The sequence below is a fragment of the Gorilla gorilla genome, chromosome 9 (assembly GCF_029281585.2).
Source record: "Gorilla gorilla gorilla isolate KB3781 chromosome 9, NHGRI_mGorGor1-v2.1_pri, whole genome shotgun sequence".
NCBI lineage: Eukaryota > Metazoa > Chordata > Mammalia > Primates > Hominidae > Gorilla > Gorilla gorilla.
The window spans coordinates 14,507,850-14,530,683 of NC_073233.2; the positions used below are offsets into that span (position 1 = coordinate 14,507,850).

A 22,834-nucleotide genomic window follows, 5' to 3' on the forward strand; every position below is an offset into this window, starting at 1 on the left:
TGCTTGCCCTTCCGCCTTTCCACCATATGATGATGCAGCAAGAAGACCCTCACCAGATACCTGCCTGTAAACCTTGGACTTCACAGCCTCCAGAACTGTGAGCTAAATAAACCTCTGTTCTTTATAAATTACCCAGTCTGTGGTATTCAGTTATACCAACAGAAAACATACGAACATATGGGCTGCCTAGCCCTTACAGTCTTTAGGGCATAAGTCCCATAGGGCCTACCTGTAAGGATAAAAGGTGTTGGATTAAGGAGTGTCAGAGAGAAAAATCACATCTGAGAACTAAAAAATGAGAGATTTGGTAAAGAGCCAGGAGCCATGCTCTTTCTTCAGTGGGAAGAGAGTTGCCCCCCGGTTCCTAAGAGGTAGGGTGGAAAAAGTTTTACACAACCTTTGCCATGCTGCAGGCTTCAATCAATATGTTCCCAAGAAGTCCACAACTCAGCATCTTATAAAAAGTAAACATTCTGGGCTAGGACCTGTGGCCCCTGAAATGAGACAGTACAACTCCAGATGTAGTATAGGGACAGCTTCTCTGCCTTTGCGCAAAAAAAAAGGAGACATAAATCTGGCATGAAGAGGACAGACAGTAGTTAGAGGTTATAGTATTGCATCCCTGGCTTGGGCTATAGATAGATCATGTACATGGACTGAATGGTGGAGTAATTTGAGTTAAGGGAGTCTGTTACTCAACAGTAAATAATAATGAGAAAATATCTTCATGTTGTCTCTTACCCCAAGCTCCAGGAGTTGGGTCTCCCAAGTGAGAGGCCCTGCCCACAGAGGTTTCATCTATGGTTTTCTTTTTTTTTAATATATATATATTTTTTATTATACTTTAAGTTCTAGGGTACATGTGCACAATGTGCTGGTTTGTTACATACATATACATGTGCCATGTTGGTGTGCTGCACCCATCAACTTGTCATTTACATTAGGTATATCTCCTAATGCTATCCCTCCCCACTCCCCTCAGCCCACAACAGGCCCCAGTGTGTGATGTTCCCCTTCCTGTGTCCAAGTATTCTCATTGTTCAATTCCCACCTATGAGTGAGAACATGCGGTGTTTGGTTTTTTATCCTTGAGATAGTTTGCTGAGAATGATGGTTTCCAGTTTCATCCATGTCCCTACAAAGGACATGAACTCATCACTTTTTATGGCTGCATAGTATTCCATGGTATATATGTGCCACATTTTCTTAATCCAGTCTATCATTGATGGACATTTGGGTTGGTTCCAAGTCTTTGCTATTGTGAATAGTGCCTCAGTAAACATATGTGTGCATGTGTCTTTATAGCAGCATGATTTGTAATCCTTTGGGTATATACCCAGTAATGGGATGGCTGGGTCAAATGGTATTTCTAGTTCTAGATCCCTGAGGAATCGTCACACTGACTTCCACAATGGTTGAACTAGTTTATAGTCCCACCAACAGTGTAAAAGTGTTCCTATTTCTCCACATCCTCTCCAGCACCTGTTGTTTCCTGACTTTTTAATGATTGCCATTCTAACTGGTGTGAGATGGTATCTCACTGTGGTTTTGATTTGCATTTCTCTGATGGCCAGTGATGATGAGCATTTTTTCATGTGTCTTTTGGCTGCGTAAATGTCTTCTTTTGAGAAGTGTCTGTTCATATCCTTAGCCCGCTTGTTGATGGGGTTGTTTTTTTCTCGTAAATTTGTTTGAGTTCATTGTAGATTCTGGATATTAGCCCTTTGTCAGATGAGTAGATTGCAACAATTTTCTCCCATTCTGTAGGTTGCCTGTTCACTCTGACGGTAGTTTCTTTTGCTGCGCAGAAGCTCTTTAGTTTAATTAGATCCCATTTGTCAATTTTGGTTTTGTTGCCATTGCTTTTGGAGTCTTAGACATGAAGTCCTTGTCCATGCCTATGTCCTGAATGGTATTGCCTAGATTTTCTTCTAGGGTTTTTATGGTTTTAGCTCTAACATTTAAGTCTTTAAACCATCTTAAATTAATTTTTGTATAAGGTGTAAGGAAGGGATCCAGTTTCAGCTTTCTACATATGGCTAGCCAGTTTTCCCAAAGCCTTTTATTAAATAGGGAATCCTTTCCCCATTGCTTGTTTTTCTCAGGTTTGTCAAAGATCAGATAGTTGTAGATGTGTGATATTACTTCTGAGGGCTCTGTTCTGTTCCGTTGGTCTATATCTCTGTTTTGGTACCAGTACCATGCTGTTTTGGTTACTGTAGCCTTGTAGTATAGTTTGAAGTCAGGTAGCATGATGCCTCCAGCTTTGTTCTTTTGGCTTAGGACTGACTTGGCAATGTGGGCTCTTTTTTGGTTCCATATGAACTTTAAAGTAGTTTTTTCCAATTCTGTGAAGAAAGTCATTGGTAGCTTGATGGGGATGGCATTGAATCTATAAATTACCTTGGGCAGTATGGCCATTTTCATGATATTGATTCTTCCTATCCATGAGCATGGAATGTTCTTCCATTTGTTTGTATCCTCTTTTATTTCATTGAGCAGTGGTTTGTAGTTCTCCTTGAAGAGGTCCTTCACATCCCTTGTAAGTTGGATTCCTGGTTTTCATGACCCTTAGGTGTGGCCTGGGGTTGCCAATGGCCCAGGTGAGTGTAAAGATATTTTTTCAGACATAACTGTCTATAATAGCCTGGGTAGTTCTCCACCCAGACTGTAGGTGGCAGCTACAGGGTTAGGGCAGAAAAGGCCAGAAAAGTATAACTGCACAAATTGGTTTAGTCACACTCATAAAAATAGTCATATGTTAGATAATGTATATAAAGCATTTAGTTCAGAGTGTGGTCCTTAGTAATTGTTCAATAAATATCAATTATTGTACACTCACACAGACATATTAATGTATCTATACAACTTTGGGGAACATTCCAGATAGTAACTCTGCTTTCCAGACAAAAAGAAGGTCAAGGCTCCTGGGCCCACACAGGCAAGGTTCATCCTCACAAATGTCATTTCAACAGCACTGCAGATGTTGCAGGGAAATGCCAGGTCAGGAGGCTGCAATCTGAGGATACCCACTCTCTCATATCCAGCCAAAGATAGGCAAGGCTGAAGCCAGTGAACAAAGGGCACAGCGTACTAGTACTATAAAGGATGGCAAATAGAGGCTAAGGTAGAGCAACGATTTCCTGGGGCAAAAACTACAGTGTGCTCACAAAGATGCAGGAGGGACATTTCAACGCTTCCTTCTGCATGGGATTCTGCCACTCCCCCTAACATTCTTCCTCCATCCTTGCCAGAAGACCTAGCTGAAACTGAACCCTTCTTTGTCCTCCATCTTACATTCTGGTTTTTCCTTCCTGGCCTTTCTATATCCACGTTTTCTTGGTTGTTGTCCACTTCTATCAACCTCCTGAAGCCACCCTTTCAGATCCTCAGCCAGCCTGGTAGCAAGAGGAGTGTCTTCCCTTTGGGACATTCTAAATGGCCAGTTTGGCTCTTAACATCTAATTTACATGTAATTCTGTGCTGGCACAGTCGACACAAACATGAATGCCTAATCTGATCACACTTGCTCTCTTCTCTCATTTTGTCTCAAGTAGAAAGCATCATGTTCAATAACCTGGTTTTACTTAAAATTATACCTATTTTAGACAGCTAGGAAATTTTCTTTCTTAAATCATAGTTATTTCACCCTGTAGGAATTACTCACAAATTTATTCACTTTCACAATAATTTGCACATTAAACTTTTGAAAACTGAGGTTGCTTGACAGTATGTGAATGAAAAATGTTAAATGATAAAGAATACGTAAATGACATATTTACAATTTAAAAACTGACAGTACATAAAATGAAAATAAGTGGTCTATTTATCAAAAAAAAAGCATAATTTTGAATTTTCTTTCCTTTTCTTTTTTTGAGATAGAATTTCGCTCTCATTGCCCAGGCTGGAGTGCAAGGGCACAATCTTGGCTCACTGCAACCTCCACCTCCCAGGTTCAAGCGATTCTCCTGCCTCAGCCTCCCAAGTAGCTGGGATTGCAGGTGTGCCCCACCACACCTGGCTAATTTTGTATTTTTAGTAGAGACAGGGTTTCATCATGTTGGTCAGGATGGTCTCAAACTCCTGACCTCAGATGATCCACCCACCTCGGCCTCCCAAAGTGCTGGGATTACAGGCCTCGGCCACTGCACCCAGCCTGAATTTATTTTCTAAATGAGAAATAGTCTGAGTCCTGTTACATGAAAACCTACCTCTCACCATTAGGTCCCACTCTGTTGATTAATTTTTCCATGGCTGCTTCTGTCTCCTTCAGTTTTTCTTGCAGTTGAGCAAGCTCAAAACTGGCTAAAAAATAAGCAACAATCTAAGAACCATCAGAGACAACTCCCTAAACCTGTTAAAGAGACCACAAATTTTTAAAAAGCTATTGTACTGTTGAACTTCCCATTACTATCTCATTGAAGAACACCGCAGTTTTATTAAAGGATTCTGTGAATATTTAAGATTTCCAAAAAGGATGCAAAGTGTGACTGGGATATTTAGTTCCATAGAAAATCCAGAAGTAAACCCAAAAAGCAGTTACAGCCCAGATAAACATGATTTCCTGCAATGCTTTTGCCAAGTCTCTTATTTGTGGGTGGTAAATTTTTCATAGGTTATTTTTCCTGACATACATTCTAGTCTATAAATTCTTGAGGAAAGAGCCATGTTGTATAAATTTAATTTCCCTAGAGAACACAGAATATTCTAGTTGTATAATAAGTATCTGATGGCCATGTTTCAACAGTCAGAAGTGTTAAACTCTTTCCCTAGATCTAAAAACTGATTTTGGCAATGATATGATTTCTCTGCCTCCATTTTGCTCTCTGCTACCAATATTTTGAAGTCTGAAAATGAGAAGTCATTCCAAACATGAAATATTAATTTGCTAATATATTAAAAAGTGAACTGGTGGTTTTGTACTTTTTGTAGCTATCCCTCCCTTAAAACCCCAACATCAATATAAAAACTTTTGAGAATTCCCAGAACTAAGGCAAAAATGGCATCAGATTAATTTGGAGCAACTTTTGAGAAATGCTTTTAAGACATACCCACAGACTGTCCCTGTGGCTATAAAACTGTTTGACTCAATAATACCTGTGAATATACTGAGAAGGGGCACTTACTAATTTTCCTGTGGGTGTTTCCAGGCGTGGCAGTATAGCATTTCCCATCCTCTGCAGTTGTTTTCCCCTTTGAGAGCTGAGAATTGAAGGAGGTATAGCACATCAACAGCAGCTCAGAACCTCAGTCACAGAACCCCTCATATCAAACAAAAAAAAAAAGGTTGGGAAACAAAAATGAAGGTCAGAAATTAAATCAAATAGCAACACTAGAGAAATAGCTAAAAAAAAAAAAAAAAACGCCAAAAGATGAGGTTTCCAAGTAAAAAATTATCAAAGCACAAGTGTAAAAAGTAAAGTAGAGGTTCCTCTTCAAAGAGACTTTACTCCCCGTATAATTAGGAATAGTAACTTCTCTTAGAAGAAAAATCTATTCAAGAACGTATGCTAACATGCTTAGATATCTGCTAGCCATAATAAAGAAATCAAGGTACTTTATGTTCTTAGCTCCCACAGTTTAGCCTAAATATTTGCCCTGGCATGCCTATACTTGTCAAAGCAAGCATTAGGTCACAGCCTGTTCCTCTTCCTTATATGAAGGTGTTTTTACCTTTCTCAGCATTCCACAAGTTAGTTCCTCCTTCCTTTGTTCTCCTCTGCCTTTGCCTCTTTTAAAAAGTTCTAAGTCGCTAGCCAATCAGCACAAATACAGAATGCGAGGTCCTGTTCCAGCCAATGGAAACCGGACACAGCAGTAAGGTGGATGCGTCAGGTTATAAATGACCCTGTCTCCTTTGTTCGGTGTACTCTCATGGCAAAACTGCTGGCGAGTGTACCCTTTCTGCAGAAAGTAAAAATGGCCTTGCTGAGGAAATTAAATTTACGTCCAAGTGCTGTTTCTTTATGGCACCAGACAACAAGCATTTCTAACACAAGGAAAAAAAATCTCCCTACAGGTCATCTTCCTTGCTCATGCTCATCTAAAAGGGATGTGTGGCACCCTATGGGCATTCTTACAGACTCAACTCAGACTGCCTGCAGAATTCCTGGGCAAGAAAGAACTCATCTTATTTAAGCTTACTCTAGACAGGAGGGCAAAGTGAAGCTTCTGCCTCTAATTCACAGTACAGGGGCCGGGGGCCTGCAAAGGCCTGCCTGGAGGTGGAACTTAACTGAGGGTCTGCTTTAAAGAACCTATACCCATGTCTCCCCAGAGCTAGGAAATATCAGGCTTAATTTCAGGATGGACAGTTCTGTCTCAGGAGAATTATTGGAGATAATATTAAAAACAGCATCTCATATTCCTGTGGAGAAACAAGCAGGATAAAGTGCTGTCATTATTTGGCCTTACAATGGCTATTTGGAAATCACTGTGCCAATCCCAATAATAAAAGCTCTTCTTAGAAAATCTTTATTCCTTTTCGGCCTGTAAAGATGTCAATTTTTTTTTTTTTTTTTTTTGGCGGGGGAGTGCTTTGAATTGTATCACTCACTGGATTAAGAACCAAAAGATCCAGGTTCAAGTCCTAGTTCTGCCTTGTTAGTTGTGAATTTTGTGGCAAAACACTTAAACATTGAGTAAACATTTCCTATGTGAAACTGAAATAATGGCTATCCTAAGTACCTCATGAAAAGGAGGCAGGATTTAAAGAGATGATGGATTTGAAATAATTTATGAACTATAAGAAGTTTTAATGTAGATAATGATTTTTATTGCCATATTAGATTTTCATTGATGTAATATGATTAGGATGATTCTACTTACCTTAAATAGAATATACAGTATATATAAAAAAATCCCAAAACCGTAGATTGGAATAATCTGCCCCATCAGACCTCTTCCACTACCTCCTCCTCCAGCACCTCCACCTGATCCTTTGGCCTTTGCAAATGCCTCCGCAAGGTGAGACCTCTGGAAACGAGCCCCAGGAGTCTGGCCATCTGAGGGTGCCTGGTGATGATGCATCATAGGTGGAAATCGGCCCAATTTTCCTGAGAAAATAATAATAACTTTTTATCTCTTCTACTGTTTTAAAGATGGCTATCATGAAAACACCAAATCATTAAGGTATAAAAGAGGCCAACACAAACAAGTTTAAGAAAAAAATGGGAACTTAATTAAAAGGATATAGAGGTATCACACATATCCTAAATATGATGTGATCATCTCTAGCTGTTCACCAAACCCATTTTCTTTTAACTCTGGGTCCTTAGCTGGACCACATTTTTCAGACTCCCATACAGTTAAACGTAGCCAAATAACTGAGTTCCAGCCAAGGAATGTGAGTGACTGTGCTAGCTCAAGGCCTGGTCTATAAAATCTCCCTTGTTACTCAACTCCATGATCATTTCTTTTCTGCAGCATGGATGCTGACACCCAGGGGGACCTTGGAAGCCATGGGTAGAAACAGCAAAGCCTCCATCAACCTGACTCCTAAGTAATTACATAGTGCAGAGCCCTCCACTGCTGCCACCTCACTAACTTAGAGTCATCTGGACCTGTCTGTAAGAGTGAGAAATCAACTTCTATTGTGTTAGGGTCATTATACACTGTGGAATCTATCTGTTACAGCAGTTAGCCACCCCTAACTAATACAGATAAGAAAATACAGACTAACAGCGGATCTCTCGGCAGAAACCCTACAAGTCAGAAGAGAGTGGGGGCCAATATTCAACATTCTTAAAGAAAAGAATTTTCAACCCAGAATTTCATATCCAGCCAAACTAAGCTTCATAAGTGAAGGAGAAATAAAATACTTTACAGACAAGCAAATGCTGAGAGATTTTGTCACCACCAGGCCTGCCCTAAAAGAGCTCCTGAAGGAAGCGCCAAACATGGAAAGGAACAACTGGTACCAGCCGCTGCAAAATCATGCCAAAATGTAAAGACCATCGAGACTAGGAAGAAACTGCATCAACTAACGAGCAAAATCACCAGCTAACATCATAATGACAGGATCAAATTCACACATAACAATATTAACTTTAAATGTAAATGGACTAAATGCTCCAATTAAAAGACACAGACTGGCAAATTGGATAAAGAGTCAAGACCCATCAGTGTGCTGTATTCAGGAAATCCATCTCACGTGCAGAGACACACATAGGCTCAAAATAAAAGGATGGAGGAAGATCTACCAAGCAAATGGAAAACAAAAAAAGGCAGGGGTTGCAATCCTAGTCTCTGATAAAACAGACTTTAAACCAACAAAGATCAAAAGAGACAAAGAAGGCCATTACATAATGTTAAAGGGATCAATTCAACAAGAAGAGCTAAATATCCTAAATATATATGCACCCAATACAGGAGCACCCAGATTCATAAAGCAAGTCCTGAGTGACCTACAAAGAGACTTAGACTCCCACACATTAATAATGGGAGACTTTAACACCCCACTGTCAACATTAGACAGATCAACGAGACAGAAAGTCAACAAGGATACCCATGAATTGAACTCAGCTCTGCACCAAGCGGACCTAATAGACATCTACAGAACTCTCCACCCCAAATCAACAGAATATACATTTTTTTCAGCACCACACCACACCTATTCCAAAATTGACCACATAGTTGGAAGTAAAGCTCTCCTCAGCAAATGTAAAAGAACAGAGATTATAACAAACTATCTCTCACACCACAGTGCAATGAAACTAGAACTCAGGATTAAGAATCTCACTCAAAACCACTGAACTACATGGAAACTGAACAACCTGCTCCTGAATGACTACTGGGTACATAACGAAATGAAGGCAGAAATAAAGATGTTCTTTGAAAGCAACGAGAACAAAGACACCACATATCAGAATCTCTGAGACGCATTCAAAGCAGTGTGTAGAGGGAAATTTATAGCACTAAATGCCCACAAGAGAAAGCAAGAAAGATCCAAAATTGACACTCTAACATCACAATTAAAAGAACTAGAAAAGCAAGAGCAAACACATTCAAAAGCTAGCAGAAGGCAAGAAATAACTAAAATCAGAGCAGAACTGAAGGAAATAGAGACACAAAAAACCCTTCAAAAAATTAATGAATCCAGGAGCTGGTTTTTTGAAAGGATCAACAAAATTGATAGACCGCTAGCAAGACTAATAAAGAAAAAAAGAGAGAAGAATCAAATAGACACAATAAAAAATGATAAAGGGGATATCACCACCGATCCCACAGAAATACAAACTACCATCAGAGAATACTACAAACACCTCTACGCAAATAAACTAGAAAATCTAGAAGAAATGGATAAATTCCTCGACACATACACTCTCCCAACACTAAACCAGGAAGAAGTTGAATCTCTGAATAGACCAATAACAGGAGCTGAAATTGTGGCAATAATCAATAGTTTACCAACCAAAAAGAGTCCAGGACCAGATGGATTCACAGCCGAATTCTATCAGAGGTACAAGGAGGAACTGGTACCATTCCTTCTGAAACTATTCCAATCAATAGAAAAAGAGGGAATCCTCCCTAACTCATTTTATGAGGCCAGCATCATTCTGATACCAAAGCCGGGCAGAGACACAACAAAAAAAGAGAATTTTAGACCAATATCCTTGATGAACATTGATGCAAAAATCCCCAATAAAATACTGGCAAAACGAATCCAGCAGCACATCAAAAAGCTTATCCACCATGATCAAGTGGGCTTCATCCCTGGGATGCAACGCTGGTTCAATATACGCACATCAATAAATGTAATCCAGCATATAAACAGAGCCAAAGACAAAAACCACATGATTATCTCAATAGATGCAGAAAAAGCCTTTGACAAAATTCAACAACCCTTCATGCTAAAAACGCTCAATAAATTAGGTATTGATGGGACGTATTTCAAAATAATAAGAGCTATCTATGACAAACCCACAGCCAATATCATACTGAATGGGCAAAAACTGGAAGCATTCCCTTTGAAAACTGGCACAAGACAGGGATGCCCTCTCTCACCACTCCTATTCAATATAGTGTTGGAAGTTCTGGCCAGGGCAATTAGGCAGGAGAAGGAAATAAAGGGTATTCAATTAGGAAAAGAGGAAGTCAAATTGTCCCTGTTTGCAGACGACATGATTGTATATCTAGAAAACCCCATTGTCTCAGCCCAAAATCTCCTTAAGCTGATAGGCAACTTCAGCAAAGTCTCAGGATACAAAATCAATGTACAAAAATCACAAGCATTCTTATACACCAATAACAGACAAACAGAGAGCCAAATCATGAGTGAACTCCCATTCACAATTGCTTCAAAGAGAATAAAATACCTAGGAATCCAACTTACAAGGGATGTGAAGGACTTCTTCAAGGAGAACTACAAACCACTGCTCAAGGAAATAAAAGAGGATACAAACAAATGGAAGAACATTCCATGCTCATGGGTAGGAAGAATCAATATCGTGAAAATGGCCATACTGCCCAAGGTAATTTACAGATTCAATGCCATCCCCATCAAGCTACCTATGACTTTCTTCACAGAATTGGAAAAAACTACTTTAAAGTTCATATGGAACCAAAAAAGAGCCCGCATCGCCAAGGCAATCCTAAGCCAAAAGAACAAAGCTGGAGGCATCACACTACCTGACTTCAAACTATACTACAAGGCTACAGTAACAAAAACAGCATGGTACTGGTACCAAAACAGAGATATAGATCAATGGAACAGAACAGAGCCCTCAGAAATAACGCCGCATATCTACAACTATCAGATCTTTGACAAACCTGAGAAAAACAAGCAATGGGGAAAGGATTCCCTATTTAATAAATGGTGCTGGGATAACTGGCTAGCCATATGTAGAAAGCTGAAACTGGATCCCTTCCTTACACCTTATACAAAAATCAATTCAAGATGGATTAAAGACTTAAACGTTAGACCTAAAACCATAAAAACCCTAGAAGAAAATCTAGGCAATACCATTCAGGACATAGGCATGGGCAAGGACTTCATGTCCAAAACACCAAAAGCAATGGCAACAAAAGACAAAATTGACAAATGGGATCTAATTAAACTAAAGAGCTTCTGCACAGCAAAAGAAACTACCATCAGAGTGAACAGGCAACCTACAAAATGGGAGAAAATTTTCGCAACCTACTCATCTGACAAAGGGCTAATATCCAGAATCTACAATGAACTCAAACAAATTTACAAGAAAAAAACAAACAACCCCATCAAAAAGTGGGCGAAGGACATGAACAGACACTTCTCAAAAGAAGACATTTATGCAGCCAAAAAACACATGAAAAAATGCTCATCATCACTGGCCATCAGAGAAATGCAAATCAAAACCACAATGAGATACCATCTCACACCAGTTAGAATGGCAATCATTAAAAAGTCAGGAAACAACAGGTGCTGGAGAGGATGTGGAGAAATAGGAACACTTTTACACTGTTGGAGGGACTGTAAACTAGTTCAACCATTGTGGAAGTCAGTGTGGCGATTCCTCAGGGATCTAGAACTAGAAATACCATTTGACCCAGCCATCCCATTACTGGGTATATACCCAAAGGACTATAAATCATGCTGCTATAAAGACACATGCACACGTATGTTTATTGCGGCATTATTCACAATAGCAAAGACTTGGAATCAACCCAAATGTCCAACAATGATAGACTGGATTAAGAAAATGTGGCACATATACACCATGGAATACTATGCAGCCATAAAAAATGATGAGTTCATGTGCTTTGTAGGGACATGGATGAAATTGGAAATCATCATTCTCAGTAAACTATCACAAGAACAAAAAACCAAACACCGCATATTCTCACTCATAGGTGGGAATTGAACAATGAGATCACATGGACACCGGAAGGGGAATATCACACTCTGGGGACTGTGGTGGGGTGGGGGGAGGGGGGAGGGATAGCATTGGGAGATGTACCTAATGCTAAATGACGAGTTAGTGGGTGCAGCGCACCAGCATGGCACACGTATACATATGTAACTAACCTGCACAATGTGCACATGTACCCTAAAACTTAAAGTAAAATAAAAAAAAAAATTAAAAAAATTAAAAAAAAAAAAAAAAGAAAATACAATGTGGTCTCAGGAGAAAAGAGAACTAGAAACTGGAAAGCCATCAGGATCCAGGACAGGTACTTTCACATTCTAGCTCAATCTCTCTCCTTCTCTATGGGGCCATAAGGTTTTTTCTTTGTTTTTCTGTGCACATCTTCTTTATTCTTTCTCTGCAGACCATTTCTCTAGCTCCTTTGTGCACACAGGGGAAGATGGTCGCCCCAGCCCCTCAATTTGCATGTTCTTCAACAGGCAAGCTGAGACATCCTAATTTCAAATTCCTTGGAGGAGGACTTTAAGTATTCAGCTTGGGTAGGTATACATCTCTTTCCAATCAGCTATAGCTGAACAGACAGGATGGATATAGCACAAACACGGTGAAAAAGGGACTCTTGAAAAAGGGGATCTTGTGAGTGGAAGAGCAGGGCTTGGGGGGAGGGGCAGAGGCAGGCGGAGGTATTACATCGATTTTCTTGCATTTTTTTTTTCTCCATCAAGAGCAGTAAAAAGTTAACACCAACTACCAGAAAGTAATCTTCAAATGGCCAAATAAACAGGCGTGTATGAAAAACCACCAGGAGATAACATTATAGAACAGAAAATACTAGAGAGCATAAATAACACTCTAAATAAATAACACTCTAAAAATAGAAATAAAAAAATTGTTGGATTTGACTTGAACAAAATTGACAAAGATGTGGAGAGGCATGAATCCTCATGCACTGTGGGTAAGTGATACAGATATTCTGCCTAGTGATCTGGCTGTACTTCGTGGTATTACATATGTACACACCCTATGATCCAATGATCCCACTCTGGTGAATACATCCCACAGAAAATCTCAAATAAGGTTATATATATGTGAATTACAGACTTTATAGACCTATGTGAGAATGTTTGCTGTGACAATAGTGTAGTAGGGAGTTTGAAGTTAACTCTGATTTCCTTAACTGGAAGAATGGAAAATCAAAATGGAGTGAATACACATATGGAATTCTACATAGCTTTGGTAACCACACTTTAGGCATACCTATAGCAACATGAATACATCTTTAAAAACATATAATTAGGTTAAGAAAAAGCAAATACCATTATGCAGGTTGAAAGCACACACATAACGATATTAATCTTTCAAGCAAATATGTGGATATAAAGACATAAACATAAACACATCAGAGTAGGTGCATATGAACAGGAAAGGGAACTGGAATGTGGGTTGAGGATAAAGAACTAAAAGAATAAAACAAGAAAGTAAACTTGCACTAACAAAGTTAATAAAATGCTATGAACTGAGAACTGCCTTTAAGTTGTCGATGAAGAGTCAAACTAAAACATTTCAAGAGATTTATTCTGAGCCAAATATAAGTGACCATGGCCCATGACACAGCCCTCAGGAGGTCCTGAGAACACGTACCCAAGGCGGTTAGGGTGCAGCTTGGTTTTACACATTTTAGAGAGACATGAGACTTCAATCAAATACATTGGTTTGGTCCAGAAAGGCAGGATAATTTGAAAGGCGGGGCGGGGTGGCAGGGGGCAGGGTGCTTCTAGCCTACAGGTAGATTTTAAAATTTTCTGGTTGACAGTTGGTTGAGTTTATCTAAAGACCTGGGATCAATAGACAGGAAATGTTTAGGTTAAGATAAAGGGTCCTGGCGACCAGGTTTTTCAATTTTACTGTGTAAAGGAAGCTCTCGGATAGCAGACTTCTGAGGGAGTAGGTTGTAAAATGTTTCTTACATGAAAGGAAAATATCATGGGAAGGGAAAATATCCCTTCAAGGTGGGGAATTGGTCCTGGCAAATCTGCCTCCCATTTTTATTCAAAGTCATCTTCCTGCTCACTGAGACAGATGCATATCTGATTGCCTCCTTTGGAAAGGCTAATCAGAAATTCAAAAGAATGCAACCATTCCTCTCTCACCTATCTGTGACCTGGAAGCCCCTTCACCACTTTGAGTCTTCCTGCCTTTGCTTTAAGTTATCCCGCCTTTCCAGACCAAACCAATGTACTTCTTACACATATGGATTGATGTCTCATGTCTCCCTAAAATGTACAAAACTAAGCTGTGCCCTGACCACCCTGGGCACTGTCGTCAGGACTTCTTGAGGCCATGTCATGGGCGCATGTCCTGAACCTTGGCAAAATAAACGTTCTAAATTAACTGAGATCTGTCTGAAATTTTGGGTGTTTACACTTATCAGACTTAAAAGGGTACCTTAGTTGATTGTCTCCTGGGTCTGGAAAGAAAGAAAGAAAAAAAAAAGTGGGTGGAAAGGAGATTCTCTGTAGAATGTGGATCTTTCCCACAAGAGACAACCTTGCAGGGCAATTTCAAGATACGGCAAAGAAACATATTTGGAGTTAAAATATTTTTATTTCTTTTCTTATTTGTTATGTGAAGTTATGCCAGAGTCAGGTGGGAAAGCAGGCTAGATTATATGGGGTGAAATAAAACCCCTCTGATGAGACTTCACAGTTTGTAGGGTGTGCCTCCCCAGGCCTGATAGGTAGCAACTTGCGTAAGATTTTTTTTTTTTTTTTTTTTTTTTTTGAGAGGGAGTCTCGCTCTGTCACCAGGCTGGAGTGCAGTGGCGTGATCTCGGCTCATTGCAACCTCCGACTCCCTGGTTCAAGTGATTCTCCTGCCTCAGCCTCCCAAGTAGCTGGGATTACAGGCATGTGCCACCACACCCAACTAATTTTTGTGTTTTTAGTAGAAACGGGGTTTCACCATGTTGGCCAGGATGGTCTTGATCTCCTGACCTCATGATCCGCCCCCCTTGGTCTCCCAAAGTGCTGGGATTACAGGCATGAGCCGAATTTGGGTAAGACTTAAAAAATCAGAATTTAGTTCTCAAAGTCAACTCTGCTCCTGAGGTAGGAAAGAAGGTAGGTGGGCAGGTAGGCTTGGAAGTTGCCTTCTGCCTTGTATCCTTTCTCAGCCAAGCTCCATTCCAGTGATACTCCTTTTCCTCTCAGTATTGACTTTAAATGACATGGAAAATTTTGAAAAGGAATGCTTCTTTTAAAGAGTAGGTCAGCAACAGAAGCACAGCTTTAGACAGTAAAAGAAGGAAATCACCATGTCACCACCCTTTATTCTGGATGCTGGTGACTATGCCCCTTTTAAATTTTCAAGGATCTTAGTATATTAAATGATGAGTACTGGCTTTGGCTATTATGCACCTTCAAAAGCATGCCTAGCCAGCATTCAGGAAGCTAACTTTTGAGAGAATCTATCAGGTGGCTAATGTTCAATAAACTAGATCTAATATTTGTAGTATTATGTTGTGGAACTTCACCTTACTGTGTTGAGAATACTATATTCAAATCTGGCATAAAACAAAAAAATTAAAAATTAAAAACAGGTAATTACAAAAAAGCATTATTTTGCATCTCTAAAATTTAAGAATGACATTACACATCTCCCCCAAAACTTTTATAGATCTGTCAGCCAGGAAAATTTTAGGATACCTATTATGTTCAAGATTCTGCCATATGCAAGAAAAGAAGAGAGCGATAAAGGTAATAGAAACAATAGTTCCCACATGGAACAATGCCTTCAAAACCAGAATATCTAAAACAAAGACATAAATAACAGCAGCAGCAGCAGCAGGGTGTCAATGACCTTTTTACTAGATAAACTAAATATTCAAGTATTGAAAAGATGCAAAATCTTTCTTTAAAAAAAAAGAGGAGTTGGCTGGGCGCAGTGGCTCACGCCTGTAATCCCAGCACTTTGGGAGGCTTAGGCGAGCAGATCACGAGGTCAGGAGATCAAGACCATCCTGGCTAACACGGTGACACCCTGTCTCTACTAAAAATACAAAAAAAAAAAAAAAAAAAAAAAGCCGGGTATGGTGGTGGGCACCTGTAGTCCCAGCTATTCGGGAGGCTGAGGCAGGAGAATGGCATGAATCCGGGAGGTGGAGCTTGCAGTGTGCCAAGATCGCACCACTGCACTCCAGCCTGGGTGACAGAGCGAGACTCTTGTCTCAAAAATAAATAAATAAATAATATAATAAAAAATAATAAAAAAAGAGGAGGCAAATGGAGTCAATTACTGAAGGGAATGAAAGAATAGGAGAGAAGCAAAAGCACACCAGGAGGAAAGAAGACTGTGTATATGAGATTGAGAACAAAGAAACCATTAAGTACGACTTACTACCAAATTAGTTTGGCTCCATTTAGGGAAGTAACAAGAGATAAGAAGTAAAGATGGGGAGGAGTTAAAATGCTAACTTGTGTGATATATAAATTTGATACAGTGGACCTTGATAAGAAGGGTACTTGACGGGGATTAATCCAGCAGCAGAATATAGGCTCTAATATAGACAGAAACTAGGGTCTGGGAAAACATCAAAAAGGCTATTATAGTAACTTAGCACTGAGATGCAAATCACTGAGGTGGTGGCTAGAGCTATAAAAAGGAAAGGATAGGTCTATAAACTGAAAATAAAATTCTAAGCCCACCAACTGACTGATGGGTCATCTCTTGGCTGATGGGACCCCAAAGTAACCTTGAAAACTAAATTCTTGGCTATGACGGGATGGGGGGTTCAAACCCACCTCATTATACCCCTTCCCTCGCAAACCACTATTAGCCTTTCTTCTCTAACTACCAAACAGAAACTAGCCATTTCAAAAAAATCCACCACTGCTATCAACCAACCACCTGATACTGTCCCTCCTTTTTTGCCTGATAAGAGACTACCAACCACAGAATGGTTCTGGCCAGTCTACAGAGAATGCACAGTAAGGGTTTTCATGTCTTCTGCTTCACCTTTTGATGTCAGAGGGCTGAAAACTCCACTCTCTGACCACGCTATTACTGCCATTTTGTGTGTATAAGACCCATGAAGGACGTGTTTCTCTTTTCATAAATATTCATGACTCCCCCTACAGCTTATTGAATATGTATATATGGCCACCCTGTTCAGCATGAATTCCTGTTCCCTTTGCCCATCCCTCCAAGTGTATGTTTCTGCTTCTGGCTGGAGGCTACACTTCCCAGCCTGTCAGAATGGCCACCCTGAAGGTTGTAACCCTTTATAAGAAATAAAGTCTCCTCTTCTCTTCTAAATTTATAAATCATATTTTTTAAGTTAACATGTCCAAGGTTTATTACCATGTAATCAGTGCCATTTAACACTGAACAAAAATAGAGCTCATGGAGGAGGAGTCAGAAAACTCCAAGATCAACAGTTTAAGATAGAGAAGATAATGAAGAAACTTGGAAGGCTTACTGTTAGGGAACAACTGAATATACATTTTTCACACATTATATTCCAGTTGTTGATGGAATACCGAATTTTTTTTTTATTAGACTGCAGTTAGGCTTAAGAGGAAACTCTAAGCTACCTAAATGACAAAGCTAATTAAAATTGAGTGAATGGTTCCCAATACCAAAAGGCTGGAAGAATATTGTATTTATGTGGAAAAAAGAGAAAGAAAAGAAAAATGCGCTAGCCAAAGATGACTAGAAACAAACCAATATCATAAAAGTCAGAGGAGGATGAAATGGAAGGCAACTGAGAAGCCTGGAAACAGATAAACTAACGGCAATCCTTGTTTTCAGACACAATATATTCTTGAGAAATGGATGGCCATAACATGAAATCCTGACTGTCCACCTGTTTAGACAATAACAGAAACCAAAGTACTACAAAGCCTCAGAGTCAAAGGGGGCCTTAAAAGTCATCCAGTCTTAATAAGTGGTGTGGGGACAGGTAGATATTCACATGTAAAAGAATAAAATTGGACCCCTATCTCATACCATATACAAAAATTAACTCAAAATGGATGAAAGACCTAATTATAAGAGCTAAAACTTTAAAATCTTACAGGAAAACATAGACATAAATCTTTGTGACTGTGGATTAGGTGACAGTTTCTTAGACAGGACACCAAAAGCACAAACAACAAAACAAAAGGTAGGCAAAGTTGATGTCATCAAAATTTAAAACTCTGGTGCTGCAAATGACACCATTAAGAAAGTGAAGACAACCCACTGAGTGGGAGAAAATATTTGCTAATCATGTATCTGAAAAGGGTTAGTATCCAAAATATATAAAGAATTCTTACCATGCAACATTAAAAAGACAAATAACCCAAGTAAAAATAAACAACTGTGGCCAGGTGTGGGGGCTCATGCTTGTAATCCCATCACTTTGGGAGGCTGAGGTGGGCAGATCATTTGAGGTCAGGAGTTCAAGACCAGCCTGGCCAACATGGTGAAACCTCGTCTCTACTAAAAATACAAAAAAATTAGATGGGCGTGGTGGTGCATGCCTGTAATTCCAGCTACTTGGGAGGCTGAGGCAGGAGAATCACTTGAACCCAGGAGACGAAGGTTGCGATGAGCAGAGATCACACCACTGCACTCCAGCCTGGGGGACAGAAGTGAGACTCGGTCTCAAAAAAAAAAAAAAAAAAGAGCAAGGGATCTGAATAGACATTTCTCCAAGGAAGACAAACAAATGTCCAATTAGCACAGGAAAGGATGCTTAACACCATTCGCCACCAAGGAAATGCAAATCAAACTCACGAGGAGATACCACTTCACACTAACTAGGATGGCTATAATGAAAAAGATAATAGCAAGTGTTTGAGGGATGTAAAGAAAAAGGAACTCTCATACGCTGCTAGTGGGAATGTAAAATGGTGCAGCTGCTTTGGAAAACAGTCTGGCAGTTTCTCAAAAGGTTAAACATAGAGGACCATGTGACCCAGAAATTCCACTCTTAGGTATACAGCCAGGAATATGCTCACACAAAAACTTGTACACAAATGTTCACAGCAGCATTATTCATAGTATCTAAATGTCCATCAACTGATGAATAGATAAACAAAATGTAGTATATCCACACAACACAGTATTATCTAGCCATATAAAGGAATAAAGTACTGATCCATACTACAACATGGATGAACTCCAAAAATATTATAAGTGAATACAGCCAGTCATGGAAAGCCACATATTATATGGTTCCATTAATAAGAAATATCCAGGATAGTCAAGTCTATAGGACGGAAAGTAGACTAGTGATTACCTAGAGCTGGGGTTTGGAGGGGTGCAGAGGAAGGAAAAAGTGACTGCCTAATGTGTATGAGGTTTTTGGTGGGGAGGTGTGTGATTTAAAAAGTTCTAAAATTGACTGTACTGATAGTTGCACAACTCTACGAATATACTAAAAACTACAGTGACTGTACATTTTAAATAGGTGAATTGCATGATATGTAAATTACGTCTCAATAAAGCTTTTTTTTTTTTTTTTAAAGACAGCTAGTCTAACCACCTGTGTTTGATACTCTCATATGCTTCAAATTGTGGTCCTAATTCTGCTGAATACCTCAGGATAGAAAACAATGCTTTCTCCAGGAAGCTCATGCTACCTCTACACAGCTCTGACTGATAGGACTGTCTTTATATAGAGTTGATGAGTGAGTAACAGGAGAAAGAAAGAAAACAAAAAATAGGGTTTCAAAAAGCAATGCTGAATGAAACATGATGAGGTCCGAAGAAACCTATGTTAGAACTGATTAAAGAAGTTAATTGATAAGGAAACCTGTGTTAGAATTAAGGTTATTGATAACATCAAAGAGATGTTGAAAAAGTAAAAAATACTATTTTCAAAGACAGAAGAGGGATTTGGAGAGCAATGGAACATATAGACTAGATAGCAAAAAATATGTTTTATATCCTAGAAGAAATCTGAGTACTTTATATGCGGTATTATTGTTCACATATTTACTGCTGAGCACTTAACAATGTGACAGACACTATGTCAGGCTCTGAGATTAGAATGACAAATAGAACAGAATCTCTGTCTTTAAAAAGAGCTTACAGACAGGGAGCCTAGTTACAATGACATGGTAACTCTACCTTAACCGTCAAATCCAATGGCTTTTTGTCAGTTCTCACTCTTAATTTTCTGCAATACAAAAAAGTAATTATCACATAGTGGTCATTCAATAAATATTGGATTAATCCGAATAAATCCTTGTCAAATTTTCCTGCCTTAATCTCTATGGCACATTACTCTTCTCTTTTTCCACTGGTCCTTCAACCTATTCCTTCTCAATCTCTTTCACTGGTTCTTCTTCAATCCCCTTCCCCAATACTTTGTCTCAGCCTGTTCTTTCTTTATACTTTCCTTCAGCAAACTCATTTATTCAAGGAATACACTGTAATTTCCAAAATGTGTACTTCTAGTTCTGACTTTTCCCCCAAGCTCGTCTCTTATTTCTTAATACAATTAGTATATATGTCTTCTTGTATGTCTACCACCTCAAGCCTAAAAATGAACTCATTTTCACATCCTAAAACCTGCTCTCCTCTTGTATTTCCTTTCTTTGTTGATTCATTCTCTCCAAACTTCAGGCTTGAGACCTACAACCTCTGCTACCTGTGACACTTAAGATGGTAGGCAACAATGACAATGCTGCATTTGGCAAAGATTTCTCTTCTCGTAAAGTTAACAGGCCTCAACAGGTAGCAACCTCACCTCTTGGATCTTGGTACCACCATGTTTCTTAAAACTGAATAGCCCAGAATCTACAAAAAGTCAATGATTATAAAACATTTGGAAATTTCTAGCGGGAATTTTTTTTTTAACAAAAGAAAAATTTGAAACTATGAAATATGCCAGGTATATAAAAGTATACATACTTTATGAACATTTGTATATCCACCGCCCAAATATAACTGAAGTCCCTTGTGTACTTTTCCCCCACACCCTCTCTGAGATAAACACCATTCTGATTTTGGTGCTTATTATCAGAATGCGTGCTTTTAGATTTTACTGCATTAACTATGCATCTATAAACAATATATAAGCATCTATAAACAACATATAATATTGCCTTGAATGTTTTAAAACTTCATATTGTGGATAGGCAGTGGTGACGGTTGCACAACAGTGTGAATGTACTTAATGCTACTGAACTGTTTACCTAAAAATGGTTACCACAATTTTAAAAAGTCCTTTATATTATGGGATTATATTGGACACATGCTTCTCCAACTTTCCTTTTCTGCCTTTTTTTCCAGGTGGGGAATCAACACTTTGGCCAACAAATGTATCCATGTTGACATGTACAGCTCTAGTTGATTCATTTAAACTGCAATATAGCATCACATTGTATGACCATATTATAATTTATTTACCCCTTTTTCTGCTGATAAACATTTAGATTATTTTCAATTTTTCTCTATTACAAATGTTCTAGTTCACAGTTACATTACAAATAAGATTTGTGTTTTTTTAAGTTTGCTTTATTAAAAACAGCTAAAGAGATCAGAATAAAGATATCAGAACATAAAACTGTAGGTTTTCTAATCTAGAAAACAAAACAGCTATGTGACTATCTCTATAGGTACGTAAGTATTCTGTAAAAGGGAACATGACTAAATCCTAATTGTTTATTGAAAGCTTTGCCCATATTCAGGTTTCCTTAATTATTAAAATTTAATCCCAGCATTTAGCAAGGCTGAGGTGGGAAAACTGCTTGAGCCCAGGAGTTCAAGACCAGTCTGGGCAAGATGGCAAGACCTCCTCTCTACGAAAAACTTTTATAAATCAGCCGGGTGTGGTGGCATGCACCTGTAGTCCCAGCTACTCAGGAGGCTGAGGCAAAAGGACTGCTCAAGCCCAGGAGTTTGAGGCTGTGGTGAGCTATGATCACACCACCGCGTGATCAGCCTGGGCAACAGGAGACCCCATCTAAAAAAAAAAAAAAAAAAAAAAAATTCACTTAAGTTATCATTTAAGCTTAACTAAAAACTTAATGTCAATGGATTCTGGCCAGGTGAGGTGGCTCACGTCTGTAATCCCAGCACTTTGGGAGGCCAAGGCGGGCAGATCACCTGAGGTCAGGGGTTCAAGACCAGCTTGGCCAACACGGTGAAACTCCGTCTCTACTAAAAATACAAAAATTAGCTGGGCATGGTGGCACATGCCTATAATCCCAGCTACTCGGGAAGCTAAGGCAGGAGAATCGCTTGAACCCAGGAGGCGGAGGTTGTAGTGAGCCAAAATCGCGCCACTGCACTCCAGCATAGGTGACAGTGAGACTCCATTTCAAAAAAAAAAAAAAAAAATTAATGGATTTTACAAAGTGAAGCTCTACCTTCCTTTGTTAATAACCATACCTATTGCTAAAAACAAAAACAAAAACTTCAGCACTGTTAACAAAAGAGTTTTCTGAAAGCAACATTAACTCATCTGCAGCATTTCATTCTTGGGGCAAATAAATCTATAAAGAACTGGACATGTTTCTATTTTAATAAAAAATAGAAACAGCAGTTCAAGAAAGGTCTTAAGGGGGCCAGTTCCTTAAGATAGCCAAGCTTTTCCCTAAATATTGAGGAAGCTGTAGAAGCCATATTTGATTCAGCATTACTTGAAGTAGAAGCCAAGACAATAGCTGCTTCTTCCTCACCGGTTTCCTCCAAGGGCCCTATCTTGTTACATTTCCCTTCTACCTGATTCTGCTTTGTTCTCTACTGCTTTCGCATTTTCTGCTAATTTAATCAGATTTCTTTCATCTTTTATCAACCTCTCCATTCTCAATCCGTCCTATATATTACTAAAAGAGATCATTACGTGTCTAAGTTGCTTAGCACAGGGCGCGATCCACACACTCAATACACATCAATTACCACTGTTTTGTTACCAGAATAATCTTCCTAAAGCACAATTCTAACTGGTCTTGCCAGTTCTCTGATCAAAAGCTTCTAACAGTTTCCACTGATGA

General features: G+C 39.1%; 1 protein-coding gene across 7 annotated transcripts in view; it reads right to left on the reverse strand.

The window, feature by feature from the left end:
* The window catches only part of RIC3 (RIC3 acetylcholine receptor chaperone), a 75,719-nt gene that overhangs the window by 38,480 nt on the left and 14,405 nt on the right, over positions 1-22,834 (reverse strand). For 5 of the 7 annotated variants that reach the window (XR_008669938.2, XM_004050648.5, XM_019037207.4 and 2 more), the window contains exons 2-4: positions 6,829-7,055; positions 5,127-5,202; positions 4,212-4,305 (exon numbers count right to left, since the gene is read on the reverse strand). Coding sequence is in view for 6 of the 7 variants with exons in the window: in XM_004050648.5 (XP_004050696.1) it covers positions 4,212-4,305; positions 5,127-5,202; positions 6,829-7,055 (397 nt within the window). In the remaining variant the exon portion in view is untranslated. Of the gene's footprint in view, positions 1-4,211; positions 4,306-5,126; positions 5,203-5,673; positions 6,790-6,828; positions 7,056-22,834 lie in introns of those variants that run through there. The other 2 variants (XM_063710916.1, XM_055356497.2) reach the window with 1 other exon arrangement.